Consider the following 19,809-nt stretch of genomic DNA (forward strand, 5'->3'; position numbering starts at 1 on the left):
CACAACTATGATGGCAGAGCTTCCAGTAGAGTGGTTTGGTTATCGCCAGCCATCCTTCACAAATCGTAGCGTTGGTTTCATCTGACCCTTTTACGTCTCCATCAGGAATATTTCTGAGAAGCGACGATATTTCTTTTTTACATGTATGACGACAAGGTCTAGATATAATGTGATGTTCTCATCCATGGACACGAACTCATGTGCAATGAGAATCAAAAATTTCGTTACCCGAGGCGGTATTCCCTCAGTCATTTGGTCAGACAAGGGCACACTCTACGAGGGAGCAGAGAAAGAACTCTTGATTTGTTTTTAGTCGTGAATAGCACAAGCATCCTCAGAACTGTCAAAGGAAGGTTTTAAAAAACGCTCAATCCTCGCGGTGGTTCTTGAGAAGGAATTTTTGGGTAATGCAATAGAGTGTTCCATGCAACAATAGAAGACGGAAATTTAATCCTGAACTTTTTGAAATTTTTTTTGTCGCGTAGACTAATCACTGCAAGCTCGCACTATTTTATCGTTAGGTGCAAATCTGAATGGTTTTGAGGTGTTGACTTTTTTTAACTTTTTGGTACTAGCTTCCCTTCTTTCTCTTTTCAGGAGCACTTTGACTAACGATTGCAATGAAGGTGAGCACAAAATGCGCCTACGCAATTTGGAGTTGTTGGCTCCGAATTTTGTACCCGCTCTGAAAAATGCAGTAATTGACCTTTCGCTTGTGACGCTCTTGCAAATACAGAGGATTTAGTGTAATTTGGTGAGGAATGCAGCCCAAAGGGACACTAAGCTTTGGCTCTTATTAAAATCCCAAATTAAAGAAAACATAAAACAGCCCGCTCCGGGGAACGCGACAAGCCGTACAACTCTCGTCCGTTTTTGCTCCATTGGGGATGTATGCGCTTAAAATAAAAATGTCATATAGTGCAGAAGTTAGCTATAATTGGATTCTCCATCATCTGGATCCATTTTCTGTCCAATTAATGTCTGGTTGAATCAAAAATTTTACAGATATTTGCAATTGAGGAAAGTTTTCCAGTTTTTTCTTAAACCGGAAAATGGTTATTTCATTTATTTAAGTTAAACTGCCAAAAACTTACATATATTGAACCAGGTTTATCAGCTTGAGTCTTTCATGTGAAGGTAACCTTATTATCTCACGTATTCTTGTTTGGCATCTCGCAAAAACTGAACTAGCGCGCGGGCCGTTTTGGGCCTGCAACTTCTTTTTCTGTACTTCCTGCACTTCAAAATAATAAAGAACAACAAGTTAAAATATTTACAGTTACTAACGTTCGCTGGTTAATGAATCAAAATTAAAATAATAATTTTATACTCCTAGTTTGATGGAACTTTTTTTCTATCACACCTGTTTAGTGCTGAAATGAAAAAAAAAAAATACTGTTGAAAAATGTAAGATGCAATGGAGAGTCTGAAATAATTCACTGCATTGTTTTAAATTGAGGAATTTATGGCAATGTGAATCTTGGTTCGAACTCAAGTTTCAAAATACTTGGGTTACCCTTATAGGGATAAGTAGTTTCAGAGAGCGCAAACACAGATGAGTTGTCTATTCTGGAATAAACAATTGTATTTTTCAGAGGTGGAATTTCCTCCATTTTCTTCAATTCAGTCTCTCCTTCATTTTCCAGCTGGTCCAACTCTTTTTCAAAGTCAATTCTGAAGAAAGTAGCATTCATAGAATAATCCGTCACAAATAGATACCCGTTTAGACCATTTGAGAAACCAAACACTGATGAGGGTATCCAAACCAAGGAGTAAATGTCACTCAAACCAGAGAGCCTCACATATTTAATAGAACGAGGTTGTATTTCTCGTGTTGTTGTATTTGACGATGTGTTTCTTTTCATATCTTCCTTGTGATGTGATGGTAGAGATATCACTGCTAGTTTGTTTGAATCCGCGCCACAGTTGAGTATCAACGTGGTATCATTCACAAAAAGATTACTACACCTCCAAACCCTGCTTCCGACTGTCTTTATATCAAGTGGTACCGTGTACTGTCTGATTTGATCGAAGTAGACTGTAATACTGCACCATTTCTCCTGCTTCTTATTTCTCCTATCGAACACTGCCACTATTAAGATCTTTTCATATGTACACAAAGACCAATCCACTGAAGAATATCCATTGAGAAGTTGGGCTGTGTCTAGTTCTTTTATCATCTTTAGATTATTCTGATTCACAATCTCAACACTCCATTTCCGATCGCTTGTTCTATATAATGACACATAAAGATTATTGTCGATGTCTGTGGCAATATCAATCACAGAAATTGTATCATCTCGCATTTGCTTCCACTCCATCTCTCTTTTCAGTTCTATCTGATTACTGTTTTCGTTATGTTGAAACACACGGAATGATTCTGCATAATCTGTTATTATCTCCTCCGTATCTGAGTTATAAACTACCCTAAGAGCGTCAATAACTGTTCCGCTTGCATCTGCAATTTTCTCTACTCCGATCAACTCTCTCATCCTTGCCTCCTCTCCAGGTTTTTTCTCTTTCTGATTTATCCTCTCTGCTTCACCCTGTGAATCATCAAAACTAGTAGAAACTTCCTGATTTGAAGTTCCTGCACTCAGAACAAGTCTGTCAACCCCACTCGCAAAATTTTCTGCATCAAGTGATGAGTAACCGCCTTCTGCAAACGCAGTTTGCGATCTGGAGCAGGAAACCGTGTTATCTCTAGTCAGAATGAATTCTCCAAAAATTATGGCATATTTTTGTTCTAATTCGCGGAACTGATCCGTTATTTTTGCTTTGAAAGCTTGCAGGGATTGCTTGTGATCCAAAAGCTGTTTTCTTACGGCTGCAGACTTGTCTTCAAGCTGCTTAGCGGAATTTGACTTTAAAACGCTCTTTTGTTCGTTTTCAGCTGTTGTTATCTGTTTCACTATTGTTTTCCAGTCGTTGGAAGCCAGAACTTGAGATGTTTTTTCAATTTCGTCTTTATATTCTGTCAGTCGCTGCATGGTTAACTTCTGGGGCTCCAAATTCACAGTGAGAAAACTTACGTTATGCTTCTTCCAATCCATATGATTCTGCTTCCAACATAGCTCGCATATCGCTATTTTGCAGATATTGCAAAAATAGCGAACGGTTTCTTCGGGATGTTTCTCGCAGAAAACGACAGACTGGAGTTCTATGTAAGGAACAGTGGATGATGCAATTGAAGCTGCAGTCGATGGTCGTTCTAAAATACAGAAAGAAAACATTAAAGGCAGAACTTTTGTGGTGTTTGGGTTCTCGGAAATCACTAACCAGGACATCAAATTTAACGTCTTTCTCTTGTTTCACTCAATTCAGCGTTTTAAGACATTTTCACGTTACGAGGCAAAACTGTGCACTCGATGGGCTTTTAATATATTGTATGAAGATCATTGGAATCCTAAGTGGAATTTGCAAAATTGTAAGCGAATGTTTTTAAATGTATTAAGATTCGGCAGGGTTTTTTTTTGCAGTTCGCGGGTTTTTTTTACAGTTCGCGGATTCCGCGTACAGCTGCGGACTTCACGTTAGTTTAATTTTACGATATTCATGTTATAATTTGTTTGTGGTTTCTAGGATTCCTAAATTCCGCAACTTTTTTTTGATTCCGCAATCTTTTTGCGGATTTGAAAAGTTTGACTCCTGATGAAACTTTTTTTTCTTTGACAATTTTTTCAGAAAAAAAATTACATAACACAACTCTGTATTACCCGCACCGAACGCCCATGGATCATAATCGATTATATTGTCAAAATATGGTCAGCATCTATAAAAATACAAAATAATCGATTATAATCTATTAAAAATGGATTATAATCCTAATTTTTTTTATCCCAAAAAACGAGGGGTTATTCATTAAATTTTCAAATTTAAGTTACATTTAAGAAAAAAATTATCTATTTTTGTCTCTACTTTTTCTAATTCATCGCAGTTTAACACCACTTCATTTTACCCCCCCCCCCCCCAGCCAGTTAAGCCCCCAGTACCCAGTATACTACCACCGACCAGTTTACTATCCCCCCCCCCCCCCCCCCCCCCCCCCAGTTTACCCCCCTCCCATCATTTACCCCACCCCCTCCAGTTTACCTTGCCCCTTTAGTTGGGGAGAGGGGGGGGTGGCGGTGTTTAAGAAGCTTGAGGGGGCGAGGGGACGAAGTTGAGACATGGCATTTAGTAAAAAAAACAGGGCATAAATTCTGCAAACTTCTCGCAAAATTTGCAAAATTTTTTTAAAAAACAATCGAATTTAGTTCTAAAAATGAAATGGATTATAATCAATTATAATGGATTATAATGGATTTTCATTTCAAAATAATCTATTATAATGGATTATCTTGGCAAAAAGAATCGATTTCAGGGACAAAAATAATGGATTACAATCGATTTGAGTGGGTTATAATGGATTATATTCGTTCAAAAATAATCGATTATAATGGCTATATAATCGATTTCGTTGTCTAAATTTTACATCCGTAATGGATTATAATCGATTTTTTTTGTCTCGGGAATCCATTTTAATCAATTAAAATCCATGGGCGCTCGATGCGGGTACATAGAAGCCTTTTCTGGTTTGTATAGGTCAGTGGAATCCAGGGATTAGACTTGAAGTAAATTGATATCGCCAAAATTTTGTCGGCCAGACGAAAGGAAACAGGATAAAAGAATTATCGAAGAGGGCGGTCTTATAACGGTATTCTGTTACAATTCGCAAAACAAAAAAAATGGCTAGTTAAGTGGTTTCCTAGATGAAAATTCTTTTTTTTCAGACATTGTAACCAATATGTTGTTTCTTGTTTATGTTTTGATACTTGAAAGCATCTTACGTTTATGTTTTAATTTTTTTCTTTCCAAATCACATTTCCAACTCTACATCAAAACCATTTACCAAAATTTTTTAATGGTCTTAGACAATTATTTTATCTTGTATCAAGTTTTTTATTAAACTTAATACTTTTTTAGATTTGCAAAATCACATTTATTTGAAATAGTTGAGAAAACGACACAAACGAGAATTTTTTTTGTTCATTTGCTTGTTGAAATCTAAAAGAATGCTAATGATTTGTTCTGTTCGTGAGATATAAAAAGGACGTAACACTATATGTGATTATCAAATAAACATAAAAGAGTATCACGCTTATCATCGAAATAAACTCAATTAAGAAGTTTTGTCTTCTTGAAGTTTTTGAAAAAAAATTGGATATGACCATTTCCTGCTTGTCTTTTTTGCATTGAAACAAAACGTGCGGGCCATATGTTCTGGTTTTGTTTCTGTTTAATGGCCGTGCTTAAAGTTTTTTTATAAAAGCCCTCTGATATTAGTCAAGCCGACTCTCTCAGATTTTATTTTGATTCCATGGTTCTCCCCTACTCTCTGATTTAAAATGCCAGGTCCTACCTTGTAGTCTTTTCCACGCAATTTTATGCTGACATAAGAAGAGTTTACCTATCTCCAAATAATCTAGATATATCATGATCGTCTGAGCAGCAACAGGCCTATCTTCATCTGTGTCTAGTCAGTGATTTGATGATGTTATTCGAGAAACGGATCCCTTGTCCAATGTTTAAATCAACTTAAAGTCATCGTATTGATTTAGAAGCTAGCCCATACTCTCTTCTCTTGATTGTTATTGGATCTCCTTTTTTTCTTGATTCTTGCAAATTTATGTTTGATCTTCGCTTGCTGGTTTGTTTCTCGTAACCTATTAAGCGCCTTTTTTCTCTGATGATTGCGTATCAGACCTTTTTTTATTCGTTTTAAATCTTAAATTGTGTGTGCGTGTACTGGCTGGATTGATTGCACTGCGTTTTTTTCAAGCATTTTGTTGAGCACTGTTGTGAATGTTTTTGTTCTGACTTTCGTAACAAAATTAAAGGAAATTTTGTGCTCGGGTTGGGATTTTTCTTCAGACATTTTTCGTTTTTTTTTATCTAGCCGACTTCGACGAATCTTTTTAAACATTATTCAAAGCGTATTGTTGTTCTTAGCTTAAATTTGAAAAAATATATAATTCACCTGCAATCACTTTTTGTAAAGTTATGGGGGTTTAACTATTGCCATTCTGGCTAATTTGAGACAATTAACGCGAGATATATTTCGCGCTATTAACGAGTATACGGAGGTTTAAGCAGTCTTATGAATTGTTCCAAATTGGTTAAGGGAAGCTTATTTGTACAAATAGATTTCCTAATAGCAAAATTTATTACTTTGTACTTTATATGGTGGGTGGCAGGATGGTTTTCACAAAAAAGTTCTCAAGTTTAATTTTTTTTTTCACTTTATTTTGTTACTTTTTTTCAAGTTATTACTGCTCCACAGACCTTAAGAGGCGGACGGGACCTTCGGTCCTTCCCCTGATCGAGCAATCTTGTTTTCTTTTGTTTCAGATTTTTTTTCTGTTGATGACTTTAATTGTTTTAGTTGCCTTGCTGGTTTCGTATTTTTCTTATATCCTGCATTAGTTCACACACACACGCGCGCGCGCGTGCACACATGCGCCCACACAGTATCTCTCTCTTTCTCTCTCTCACACACACACTTACACACACACTCTCTCACACACACACACATACACACACACACACCTTCTCATTTTCAAATGGCATGCATTATCAAAAATCGCTGTGAACGCTCTCTGACTCTAGGCGTTTCATCGCGGTGTTGATCTACGAACTCCGTTTTCCCTACTAGTGTCTGTATAACCGCATGATGTAACTATAAAACTGTATTTTTTGTTTGCTTTTGAACGCATGTTCTTGTCATTCTCGGCTTCATTTATAAATTTTGATGCAAGTGATTCCTACTATTTTTTGCAGATATTCCTCAAGTTTTTTTTATCTTCATAGATATTTATTTGTCACCTTTCCCAATATTATGTCGAAAGAATTATTAACCTTCATGATGAATATGGATTCGCTTTGATTGATTTAAAATTTCAGTTTCTTTTTAGCCGATTCTGATTTGTTTCAAGAAACAGTACCTTTAGTGAATGGTTTTCATGAACAAAAAAACACCTTTAATGGTGCTTAGAAACGTACCATATTTGAAGTCAGTGAGTATTTTCTACAAGTCTTTGATTATATCTTTCTTTTGAACTTGCGGACGCTTTTGACAGTTTACGTTACACAATTGGTACTTTTTTCTGATTCTCCCAGCCATATTTACAAATCTTCTCTACATGGTCAATGCTGATGAAGCGATTACGGATGAGTAGTTTGTTATGAAAGCAGACAATTGTCCTTTGCAGCCAGGTGCTTCCGCGTACACGGGAAGAACACTCAGCTAGTTCATCATTTATCGGCCGATTGGATTATCTGATTTTAATGTCCTCTATTTCCTGCTGTTCGCTGTTTTTGTTTTCTTAAACTTTTTGGCTGTTTGATCCCAAACCCTTGTTCGAGTGAACTGCTTTAATATTTCTCCCCACTTTCCTTTTCTGCAGTTTCATTTTCGCAACGTTCCTTTTTTCATTATGTCTTGTAGCAGCTTTTCTAGTTGAATGCTATATGTTTTCAAAAAAAATGATTTGTCTCGAGGATGTGCTATGTTTACACGAAGACCGTTCTCCTATTCCGCGGGCAACTGATTTTTCAGGCGTTCTCGGAAAAACTTTAATGTCTCAACCAATATTTTGGCAGTGGAAAACATTTCACTTTTCCCATAATTCTTGATTATATCTAAACTGACATCATTCGCGACCTTGCGATTTCTCAAGCAATCTAAACGGGATTTTGAAATCCTGGAAAAGACAATTTAATTTTCTGGTTGGTTTGTACTATTTTTTCTGTGGATTTCCCCTTAAGAGCCAGATATCTGCACTGCATAGGCGCAAAAATTCTCTGTAACTCTGTAACTCTTTAAATATGATCAAAATGTTTCGGTACAATCAAAGAAAACGAAAGAACTTAACAAGATCAAAGAAATCTCCTTGTTGTTGATTCCGCTCAAAATTCACAAAATACATAGTTTTGCCTGTTAAAGATTGTATGTTTTGTACTATTTCTTCTACTTTTCTTAGTTAACGTAGGAACTTGAGAATCCGATTGAACAAACGAGAACAGCATTAATTATAAACGAAATATAGAAAGTAATGAGCCTGCGGCTATCGTGCTACATCACAAAATTAACAAAGCCCTTTGGCGCAATTTTGAAACCACATCAGGCCATTTATTATTGAGCGCTTTTTATGTTAAAATGATATGGCATGGGTGCATCATCCTCCAAAGATACTTTTTGCTCCTTTTTCGGTATAAAATTTGCATAACTTTGAACTATCTCGCCTACTTTATTAAATAGCCGGTAGCGTGAGCTATCCTATGTGGCTTGCAATCAAACACTTCTACGTTATCAGACAACATGAGAGAATATTAGTCCCGATTAGATTGGATGTTATCTCAAGACTTTGAAAGATTTTTTTGATCTGAATATCGTTTACAGTCAGAAATGTTGTTGCCGCGATCAGTTACGAATCAGAAGCCATTTAGGAATTCCAGTCCGCAGTAGTTGACTTTCACAGTTTCGTTTTCCCAAGTCCACACACTTTAGCTCCAACTGCACCGGAAACGCTATCGAACCATAATTAATTCCATAATTGACCAGAAATACTTCAAGGAAACATCACTGCGGTGGCTAACAAGTGTCAAAGAGAAATAAGCAGGCACACTGGGGAGTTAGAAAGATTGGGCGTTAAAAAGTATTAGAAAAAAAGATATTATTGAAACGAAAATTGAAAAATCCGCTGAATCAGTTTTCCTCTGAAAAGTCTGGAATGACGAAACTTCAGGCAGTAATCCTATCGAAGCAGTTTCGACCAATCGAAGCGAAACCTTTGGTCAATCAGACAGAGTGCATGCTACCAAATGAGACCTGAGCGAATGCGCGCGACCGGTTGGATCTGATTAAAGTGTGTGCGAACAGTTGGATCTCAGCAGAGCGTGTGTACAACCAGTTGGGTCTCTGCAGAATGTGGGCGACCAGTTGGTTCTCAATTGAGTCTGTGCGACCAGTTGGTTCTCAGTTGAGTCTGTGCGTACAGTTCGTTCTGAGGCGAGAGTGAGCGTCCAGTTTGTTCTCAAGTGAGTGCGTGTGACCTGGTGGTTACCAGAAGAGTATGTGCGACCAGTTGATTCTAAGGCGAGTATGTGCCACCAGTTGATTCTCAGGAGATTAATTATACGCAAAGAGTTCGTTCTCAAACGAGTGTTTGCGACCAGTTGGTTCTCAGTTGAGTCTGTGCGTACAGTTGGTTCTCAGGTGAGAGTGTGGGACCCGTTGGTTCTCAACTGAGCGTGTGTGACCTGTTGGTTCTCAGTTGAACCTGCACTTCATGTTGATCTTCAGTTGATTCTGCGCGACCAGTTGGTTCTCAGGCGAGTTTGCGCGTCCAGTTGGTTCTCAAGTGAGTGTGTGTGGCTGGAGGGTTACCAGAAGAGTGTGTGCGACCAGTTGATTCTCAGGTGACTATGTGCAAACAGTTTATTCTCAGGCGAGTGTTTGCGATCAGTTCAATCTCAGATGAGTGTTTGCGACCAGTTGGTTCTCAGTTGAGTCTGTGCGATCAGTTGGTTCTCAGTTGAGTCTGTGCTCCAGTTGGTTCTCAGTTGAGTCTGTGCGTCTAGTTGATTCTCAGGTGAGAGTGTGGGACCAGTTGGTTCTCAAGTGAGTGTGTGTGACCAGGTGGTTAACAAAAGAGTGACTGCGAACAGTTGAATCTCAGGAAAATATGTGCCACCCGTTGATTCTCAGGCGACTACGTGCGAACAGTTCGTTCTCAGGCGAGTGTTAGCGACCAGTTGGTTATCAGTTGAGTCTGTGCGTACAGTTGGTTCTCAGGTGAGAGTGTGGGACCCGTTGGTTCTCAACTGAGCGTGTGTGACCTGTTGGTTCTCAGTTGAACATGTGCTTCATGTTGATCTTCAGTTGATTCTGCGCGTCCAGTTGGTTCTCAAGTGAGTGTGTGTTGTGGTACATTACATACTGCATGTGCAGTAACCAAGTGCTCTCTGCTGAACACTAACCTTGGATTGCTATTGGTATCTATAATAATATATTGTTATTATGTAATGAACAGGGTCAGGCAGTGTTGATCACTGCATAGTTGTTTTAACACATTGGCGTGGAACCGACATCGGTAAAGAAGCTGGTTTACAAACCATTAAAGAAAAGAAAAGAAAAACACACGAGTTTCAATATTGAAATAAACATTTTGAAACCGAATTCTTTTCCAGTCTCTACCATAGAATTACATTACTGTACCACATGGCGCAGCCAGCAGGATTCATGGCACAGGACAACCGAACGGACATGGGTTTTCCCGTGTTTTGGACGTCTGCTAGCTCGGATCCACCGTGGAATTTCAAAGTTTGGTTGGACCAATTCATGTTAGCAGTGACAGTCAAAGAAAGTGTGAATCCGAATATTTTACTAGAAGATCCAAAACAAGTAATCGACGAGCCAATGCCACGACCAGCAAGTCCAGGAGAGCACGAAACTGCTCAGGCAATTGCAGACCGGGTGGAGAGAATTAAAGTACGAAGAGACAAAGTTATACTCGAAAACGAAGAAAGAAGAGAACGAGGTCCAAAAGTAGGACATACTGTGTTTTATAACGAAGTACAAAAGCGACTTACCTCTCGTCTATTTTTGGCATTAGGAACAGACGGAAAGAAGGAATTTGTTCAGAAAAATCCACATCTCGAAATTTCAAAGATCGAGTTCAGAGAAATGGTGAGACTAGCGAAAGTATCATTCGAAAAGACGAGAAACATCACGTACGAGAGATATAGATTATTCACAAGAACACAAGAATCCGGTGAGACGCTGGAGTCTTTTCACGCTGCTCTAACTGCACAAGTAGCCAAAGCTGAATTATGCGGTTTAGAGGAAGAACTGGTGAGAGATTTATTCATATCACGAATGAAGAATACTGTGAAGGTTTCACGTTGACATTTGAAACCTTCACACCGGATGAAGTATTGAAACGAGCTATCAAATTCGAACAAAGCAAACAAACGACTCAGGCGTTCCAAAAATCGGCCGCGGGAAGTTCAATGGGTGCAAAACTCTTTGAGCCACAAACAAAAATAAAACAGGAACCAATCATGGCGGTTGGAAACCAAAATCAAAACTACAAACGACCAAATCGAGATCAATTCAGAAAGAAATGGAACGATGACAAAGATAGAGCAGATCGGAAAAAAACCATGCACTAGATGCGGTCGAACATTCGGGGACAGACACTTGTCCAGCGATGGGCAAATCATGTATAAGTTGTAATAAACCAAACCATTTCGCAAAATGTGCAGATCGAACCAGGTAAACAAGATTGCGGGAGAAAAATCCAGCTCGGAAGAAGAATGCAATATAATTCACAGTTTTGATTCATGTGACGAATATGAAATTATGGCAGTGGAAACAAAATTACAGGTCTCGATTGGTAAAGCCGAAAAATTGACAGCAGTTGAAAAAAACGAACTGTTAAGCTCGCCCACAGGGGATGTCCGAAAAATAGATATTAGGAGGAACCCAAAATCACACAAGATAAAATCTCTGAAAGCTTTGGTAAGAATTGATAAACACATTATCAATTTGGCAATAGATACAGGAAGTCCAATATCTTTCCTAAACTGGACAACAGCAAAACAACTATTGGAGGGAACTAAAAACATAAAGTTTATACCACCTGAAAAACTGAACCTGTCAACACAATTTGTTGACTACAACAAACAATCAATTCAAACACTGGGTGCATTATGTGCTAGTATTAGGTCGGCAGGATGGGAAGTGACAGATGCAACATTCTTGGTTACAGAACGTAGAGCAAGATGTATTCTAGGATTAGATCTGCAAGGAAAATTAGGGATTCAGACAACACAGAAGTCTGCCCAATCACGAAAATCCAGGTTCGACGTGTTACTGTGTGAGCAGCCGGAAGATAGAAAAAAGCAATTCTACAAACCATTCCCGTCACTATTCGATAGAAAAGGCGAATCAATAAATCATGTTGTGAACACCAAATTCAAGTATCCACTATGTCCCATTCAGGAAAAAGGTAGGAGGATCCCTATACATATGCAAGACAAAGTGCAAGCTGAGTTATCGAAGTTGTTATCGAAGGGTCATATAACAAAATTGGATAAATGCACAAGTGACTGCTTCATTGCCCCTATAGTTATTACCGTAAAAAAAGATGACTCTATTAAGCTAGCACTAGACGCAAAACCAATAAATAGGCAGTTGTTTAAAAACAAATACCAGATGCCCAACGTAGACGAAATTTTGGATGGGGTTAGTCAGATAGTAACTGTCGGTAGGCTGTATTTTACGGTATTGGACCTGAAATACGCTTACAGCCAGATCAAACTGAATGCAGAAACAGCGAAGCAGTGCAATTTTAACATAGTGGGTGGACAGGCTACAGGAACATACAGATTTCTGACCGGGTTCTATGGACTAGCAGATATGCCTGCAGAATTCCAAAAAGCTATGGATAGAACACTGAATCATGCGAAAAATACCTTCTGTTTCCTGGATGACATTTTAATTGTATCCAAGGGAAATGAACGGGAACACGAACGTTTAGTAACAAATGTTCCAAAAAAATTGGACAATGAGAATTTGGCGTTAAAACTTGAGAAATGTGCTTTTTTTAATCAGAAGTTAACTGGCTAGGTCACAAACTCAAGTCAAACGGCATAACACCAAAAATCACCAAAACAGAGGCAATTCTAAAATTGCAACACCCAAAAACGTTAAAACAACTAAGATCCTTTATGGGTAACATTAATCATCTTTCAAAAATTATCCCGAACGCTGCAAATTTGACACACAAACTTAGACCATTGTTAAGGGAAGAAAATGAAAAAAAAATTGAAAAATGTAAAGTTACCTGTAAAAAATTCGAGTGGGGGGAAGAACACTCGATAATATTTGAGGAGATAAAAGCAGCAGTGCAAACAGTGGCAAGAATAGCACAATTTCATTATTACGATCCAAAAAGGATACTCGGGTAAAATGTGATGCCAGCCATAGCGGGCTAGGAGCAACATTAGAACAAAAAACGGATGATAATGAATGGGTACCAATTGCGTTCGCATCACGTTATTTAAACGTCCAAGAAAAGAAGTACTCTACAAACGAATTAGAACTGCTCGCAGTTGTCTGGGCAGTAGACAGATTCAAACACTACCTTCTGGGAAAAAAGTTCATTTTGGCCACAGATCATAAGGCTCTTACATCAGCCTTAGGTGACTTTTAATCAAACAAGACGTATCAATCCCGACTTACTAGTTGGGTAGACAGATTACTACCTTACCATTTTACGGTTGTGCATATACCAGGTAAGGACATGGGGATTGTGGATTATTTGTCAAGAGAACCAAACGAGGAGCTGTGGCCAGAGTCGTATTTAGATGAAAAACTTGTTGTGTCATCGATTGAATGTTTTCATAAAGCACTCGACTGCTTAAGCAGTCGACTAAATGAAACAGCAAAAAAAATACAGATTGACAATATTCTAGAACATTCTGGATTGAAGAGAACAACGAATGAATTGATAGATAAGTCATCCCATAGTTGCTATAGCAACCATTTTGTCCAAAAACGAACAGGGCTCGACCGGAACGAGAACGGTCCAAATTCACGCCTTTCAAAATTTGAGCAAAACAGTTTACGTGAGTTTTCTTACTGCAAACAGTCGGTCGACAAATCTAGGAAACAAAATTATAGTGAGTTGAAGTGGAAAAGAAGTATGGAGGAAAAAGATTTGAAAGAAAAACCCAAAAAGACAGTCAAAATAGTGGAACGGGACAGGAGTAGAGACCAGCTGTTAGAAAGAGTGACGGAGACAACATACAAGAGGACAAGAATAGTGCATAGAGAACAAGACTCAGACAATTCGGGGGACGAAACTCCTCAGGTTGAATGGCGGAAGAAGGACATAACTAATCGAAGGAAAGAGGAGAGTCAAGCAACATCAACACCTACATCTACGTAGTTCACACAGGAGAAGTCAAAGCGGCTAACCTCGTTTTGGGACTAAATAGGATTAGAGCAGAAAGAGAAAGTTTTTCCAGGAAATCTGTTGGAATTAGAAGCTTCGACTAGCATGCTCAGCCCACAGGAAAATAGTTCAGGAGGGAGCGATCGAAAGATTATTGAGATAGACCTTACAGCGGACAGTTCGACTTCAAGCACGGAAGTCAGTATAGTTGGGGGTCAGAAGAGTGTACGAAGGTCCAGAAAGGACGAATTCAGGTTTGCAGAAGACATTGAAAACAATAACCTGAATAACTTGACGAAGCTGTTCGACCGGAACTTACTGGCCGAGTTAACTACGGAGGACACGTGGATGGATCGGCTTAGAAGAGTAATCGAAAGAAATGATCGCCACTCATTCGAACTAATGGACCCTTATACAAATTCCCTTTGGCACCAGATGGCCGTGGTAGACGACTGCATATTAGTGGATAGGAGACTTGCAGTTCCGGGACAGCTACGTTCGGCAGTCCTTAAACGAATTCACCGAGGCCACCCAGGTCAGGAAGCGATGTTAGACGTATCAAAGTACCTGTGGTGGCCACACATGCATGAGGACATTGTGAATTTGGCCGAAGAATGCCGTATTTGTACGCGATATGGTAAGAATGTAAAATATATGATACCAAAAAATGAGTCAAAACATCTTCCACTGCTCACGCAGCCAGGTCAAGAGCTACAGTTAGACTATGCCGGTCCTTTAGAAGATAAAAAGGGGAGAAAAATCTACTTGCTTACAGCTATAGATAGATATTCAAAATTTCCATCAGTCAAAGTAACAAAATCAACAGGGGGAAAGTCATCAGTAAAGTTTCTGCGAACTTACATTGATACACACGGAATACCAGAATCAATAAGAACCGATCAATTCTCAGGATTTAAAGGGAACACAATGAAAATGTTTTGTGCTGAAAATAACATCGAACAAAAATTCTGTCCGGTAGGGGACCACCGGGGATGCGGACTTGTTGAAAGAACTATTCAAACAAAAAAACTGAGACTAGGAGTAATGTTGCTGGGGGAAAACGCCACATCAATAAAACTCGCTCGTAGTACGATAATTAGGGACCTAGATGGTGTAAACAGAAAACGATTAAATGTTCGCCATTCGAGGCACATTTCGGTCGCCTTCCAAAAACAGAATTCAAAAAATTAAGGGGTAAATTCATTAAAAATTCTGAACATTTAGATAAGGAAGACCTGGAACGATCAGCCCTGGCAGCGTCGCAGCTCAAAAGGATGGTCGACCAGTCGCGAGTGCTTGTGAAAACTGTGAAGAAGGGACAGAATAGCAGAGACGTGAGTCCAAAATTCAGAACTGAGATAGAATCTGCTAAAAACAGAGACCGGGTAAAAGCGTTAAAAACGCTACTAGAGGCGAATGCACGGTGGAATTTGGAAAGACGAGACACGTCGGCGAACGATATCCGCAGGATAGTGGATGAAACAAGCACCATAAACCCGGTGTTAAGAAAAGAGCTACTTTACTCTTGGGAATACAGTTTCATCGAGGAAAAACCGGAAGAGTTAGAAGCAAGTACAAATCTACTAAGAAAGGACAAAAATCGAAAAAGTAGTAAAGCCCTATCCAACCCACTAAAAGGAAAAGTGGTCTCGGAAACCCGTCATACAATTAGAACAGCTGCATGAGCAGTATATAGAAAAAGCGATATTGCTCAGGCCAAAATAGATACAAAAGGCACGAAGTCAAGCCCAAAAAAGGAAAATTCCAAGCGGAGTCCACATATAGACGAACCAAAGTCCAAATCGAAGAAAAAAAAGGGGGTTCAAAGAAAAGAGTTGATACGTCGGATGACAGGCCAGAGCTACAAAATCAAGAAAGTTTAGATGACACAGTGGAGCGGTATCAGGACAGCCAGCAGAACGTAACGTCCAAAGAATTGAAAGTGAATGGGGGACTTAATTTGGCTGTAAGGAGAGCGAAGCCAAACAATGCCGGGCCAGGAATCAGCACGGAAAGTGGGGAAAGCGCTGAAAAGAAAGATAAAAAGATCACTAGTCAAGATAGTGGAAAACAAAAAGCTGCGGCAGCAGCGGAACTGACAAAGGACGTGTCGCAATCCGAAAGTGATCGGGACAACAATACGTCGACACCAAAGAAAAGGTTGAAGGAAAATTCACAAGAGATAACTAGGAAAACCTCAGCAGCTAAAATATTAGAGACATTTCAGAGTCGAGATTTAGCTACAGAAGATTGGAACGAGCTGTCGGAACAGGTGCTAACTCGGGGATTTCAAAAAGAAGCAGAGGCAATTCTGAAAAATGCAGACGGAAGCGAAGACGAGAGAACCAATGCACCTCCAGGTTTCTCCGATGAGTCAGGCGAGCCAGAAACAACAATCAGACGAAGTGGGAGACAAAACAAAAGAAAGGGTCCACTTCGGTTTGGAAATCCTGTGACACATTCCATAAAGTTAATTACGAGCGATCACGATGTATTCGAGCTCAACAAGGCGGCTATAGAAGCGTATAGAGTACGTTTAGCAACGCTAAAGCCAGATGACAATAACCCGGCCGAGACAAAAATGGGACTTTTGGAGTGACACATATTTCGACAAAAAATTCGGAAGCGAAGCACTGGACATTTCTAAAAGGTGGAGAGCAAACTTGAAAGTACCCTTGTATATGGATGAATATGAATCAATTGACCAGGAAGAAGAGGAAAACAAAAACATAAATCATGCCAAACTCATATTGATGCAATCAGTTGGTTCTCAGTTGAGTCTGTGCGTACAGTTGGTTCTCAGGCGAGTGTGTGTGACCAGTTAATTTTCAGACGAGTATATGGGTCCAGTTGGTTTTCAGGCGAGATTGCGCGACCAGTTGGTTCTCAAGTGAGTGTGTGTGACCAGGTGGTTACACTAAGAGTGTGTGCGAATAGTTGATTCTCAAGCGAGTATGTGGAACCAGTTGATTTCCAGGGGAGTGCGACCAGTTGGTTCTCAAGCAAGTGTATGTGTGTGTGTGTGTGTGTGTGTGTGTGTGTGTGTGTGTGTGTGTGTGTGTGTGTGTGTGTGTGTGTGACCAGGTGGATACCCTAAGAGTGTGGGCGACCAGTTGATTCTCAGACAAGAGTGCGCGACCAGTTGGTTCTCAAGTGAGTGTGTGTGACCAGGTGGTTTCAAGGCGAGCGAGTGCGACCAGTTGGCTATCAAGCGAGTGTGTGGGACGAGTTGGTTTCTAGGGGGGTGCGACAAGTTGATTCTCAGGTGAGTGTGTGGGACCAGTTGGTTCTCAGACGAGATTCCGCGACCAGTTGATTCTCGAATGTGTGTGTGTGACCAGGTGGTTACCCTAAGAGTATGCGCGACAAGTTGATTCTCAGGCGAGAGTGCGCGACCAGTTGGTTCTCAAGTGAGTTTGTCTGACCAGGTGGTTACCCTACGAAGGTATGCGACCAGTTGATCCTCAGGCAAATATGTGCCACCATTTGATTCTCAGGCGACAATGTGAGATTAGTTCGTTCTCAGGCAACTATTTGCAACCAGTTGGTTCTCAGATGAGTCTGTGCGTACAGTTGGTTCTCAGTCGAGTGTGCGACCAGTTGGTTTTCATCCAAGTGTTAGCGACCAGTTGGTTCCCAGGCGAGTGTGTGTGTGTGACTAGTTGATTTTCAGACGAGTATATGGGACCAATTGGTTTTCAGGCGATTGTGTGCGACCAGTTGATTCCAGACAAGATTCGCGACCAGTTCATTCTCAGGCAAATATGTGCGACCAATTGATTCTCAGGTGACTTTGTGCCACCAGTTGTTGTCGGGCAGGTTTTTTGCGCCAGTTGGCTCTCAAAAAAGTAGGTGGGTCCAGTTGGGTCTCACTTGAGTCTGTGTGAACATGTTATTTCCAGGCGAGTGTGTGCGACGAGTTGATTCTAGGGTGAGTCTGCGTATTCAGGTGGTTCCAGCAGAGTGTATAGGAGCAGTTGGGTTCCAGGCTAGTGCCACTAGTTTATTCTCAGGAGACCAGATTGGTGACCAGATCATTCTCAGGAGACTATGTGCGACCAATTGGTTCTCAGGCGACTTTGTGCCACCAGTTGATGTCGGGCAATTTTTTTGCGGCCAATTGGTTCTCACAAAAGTAGGTGCATCCAGTCTGGTCTCACATTTGAGTGTGTACAACCAATTAGTTCTCACTTGAGTCTGTGTGACCATGTGTTTCCAGGCGAGTGTGTGCGGCGAGTTGATTCTAGGGTGAGTCTGCGTGACCAGGTGGTTCCCAGCTGAGTGTGTAGGATCAGTTGAATTCCAGGCGAGTGCGACAAGTTGGTTTCGAGGCGAGTTTGTGTTTCAGACTGGCTTTCAATTAGGTTTTTGCAATAATTTTGCGGTCAACACCACTAGAGATGTAAAAAAGTGCCAACTGAGGGCTAATTTACGGATACTTTAGCGATCTAAAACAAAATTGAACAAAATTGAACCATCTGCATATCATGTAGGGAAGGCAAGAAGTTAAGAAAAGATTTAGGATTTTATCGAGAAGAGCGACGAATTTTCAGAAAAATTTGTTGCTCTTTTTTTGTTATCCAAAAAACTTACAGAGCATATTTCCAATTTATGGCATTTATTGGAAAACTTCGACAAATAATGCTTTTTTTTGGCTTTCCTCTCCGGAGTTTTCATGTCCTCTCGACCCAAAATCAGAGCCTCGGGGTCAACGATTGGATATGCGGCTCTATCATTTCTGAAGGATTTTCATTAGGAATTCTACAAAATTGTCTGAAACCTTTTAATGTGAATTCTAGCGCAACTGGGAGCTCACGTCTAGAAAAGCATACGATTTTTTGCAAGGACTCAAAATGATCAAAACCTTTTTTTATTTAAAATCTGTCAAAAGGAACCTTCTTTCTGGGCTGTCTACCATGATAAAAGTGTTTTCCTTATTTTATCAATTTGGATTCCAGCAAAATCCTGGTTACAGATTTTTATGGAGCTGTTTTTCTTGGTTATACACATAATTTTTCTTTTCCCAAGTCAATATATCTCTATGTCAAGCATCAAAACTAATCAGTCGTATTTTTTTTTTTCAAATAAGTAGATAATTTGCAACTCACTTGTTTTTTGTTGGCAACTTCGAGATGTGCAGATGTGAGATAAAATGAAATCAAATGTCAGCTTGATATTAACCCGTGAAACGAAAACTGTTTAGTACGCTTTTTAATATCTCGAATAAAAACAATTTATTCTATGTTTTTTCTTTAAGAAGCTAAAATGACACGTTTACATTTAAAAATTATTACATCGTTGATAGAGAAAAGTAAAGTAAACGCGAGCACTTTTCAATTTTTACTTTATCAAATCAGAGCTAGTTAATTTGCATGATAATACAAATACGCTAACTACTTTTCGTACTTTTAACAGACCTCTATTGAAAAGTTCTTTCAAAACTGGTTAGTTACTTGATTGAAAAAACTGTGTTCTTTAAAACTCAGTCTGGTGATGCTCAACTGTGCCGAGCTGAGATTTTTGTACAATTGTTTTAAATATATGTAAAACATAACAAAATCAGTGATAGAGAAAGCGCACAAGAAGTGTCATAAGTTTGAACGTTTTCTTTCACCAAATCATATGATTTTACCATTCTTTGTACTTTTTTACACTTTTCTTCTATTTATGGTAAATATTTGATCTCATGATTTTAATACGCTGTCCTCTAGCTTCTGAACTCTGCTGCTTTTTAACCGTTCAATCTGATCCAGTTTTTAGACAACTGCTATCTCCTAATTTTAAAAGTTCAATTACATCAGTGGTT

At 39.5% G+C, this 19,809-nt stretch overlaps 1 protein-coding gene across 1 annotated transcript; it reads right to left on the reverse strand.

The window, feature by feature from the left end:
- Window positions 1–1,260: 1,260 nt before the first annotated feature.
- On the reverse strand, window positions 1,261–19,501 carry LOC134852929 (uncharacterized). The gene is made up of 2 exons (XM_063868804.1): window positions 19,112–19,501; window positions 1,261–3,211 (listed from the first exon to the last, which is right to left on the reverse strand). Exon 2 carries the CDS (start codon window positions 3,051–3,053, stop codon window positions 1,464–1,466), a length of 1,590 nt encoding a protein of 529 aa, XP_063724874.1. The 5' UTR covers window positions 3,054–3,211; window positions 19,112–19,501; the 3' UTR covers window positions 1,261–1,463.
- Window positions 19,502–19,809: the final 308 nt, after the last annotated feature.

This window comes from Symsagittifera roscoffensis, chromosome 8 (assembly GCF_963678635.1).
Source record: "Symsagittifera roscoffensis chromosome 8, txSymRosc1.1, whole genome shotgun sequence".
Classification (NCBI taxonomy): Eukaryota; Metazoa; Xenacoelomorpha; order Acoela; family Convolutidae; genus Symsagittifera; species Symsagittifera roscoffensis.

Bases quoted from the DNA above. Each gene is read 5' to 3' on its own strand.
- LOC134852929 (XM_063868804.1), bottom strand. From the start codon at position 3,053: ATGGATTGGAAGAAGCATAACGTAAGTTTTCTCACTGTGAATTTGGAG.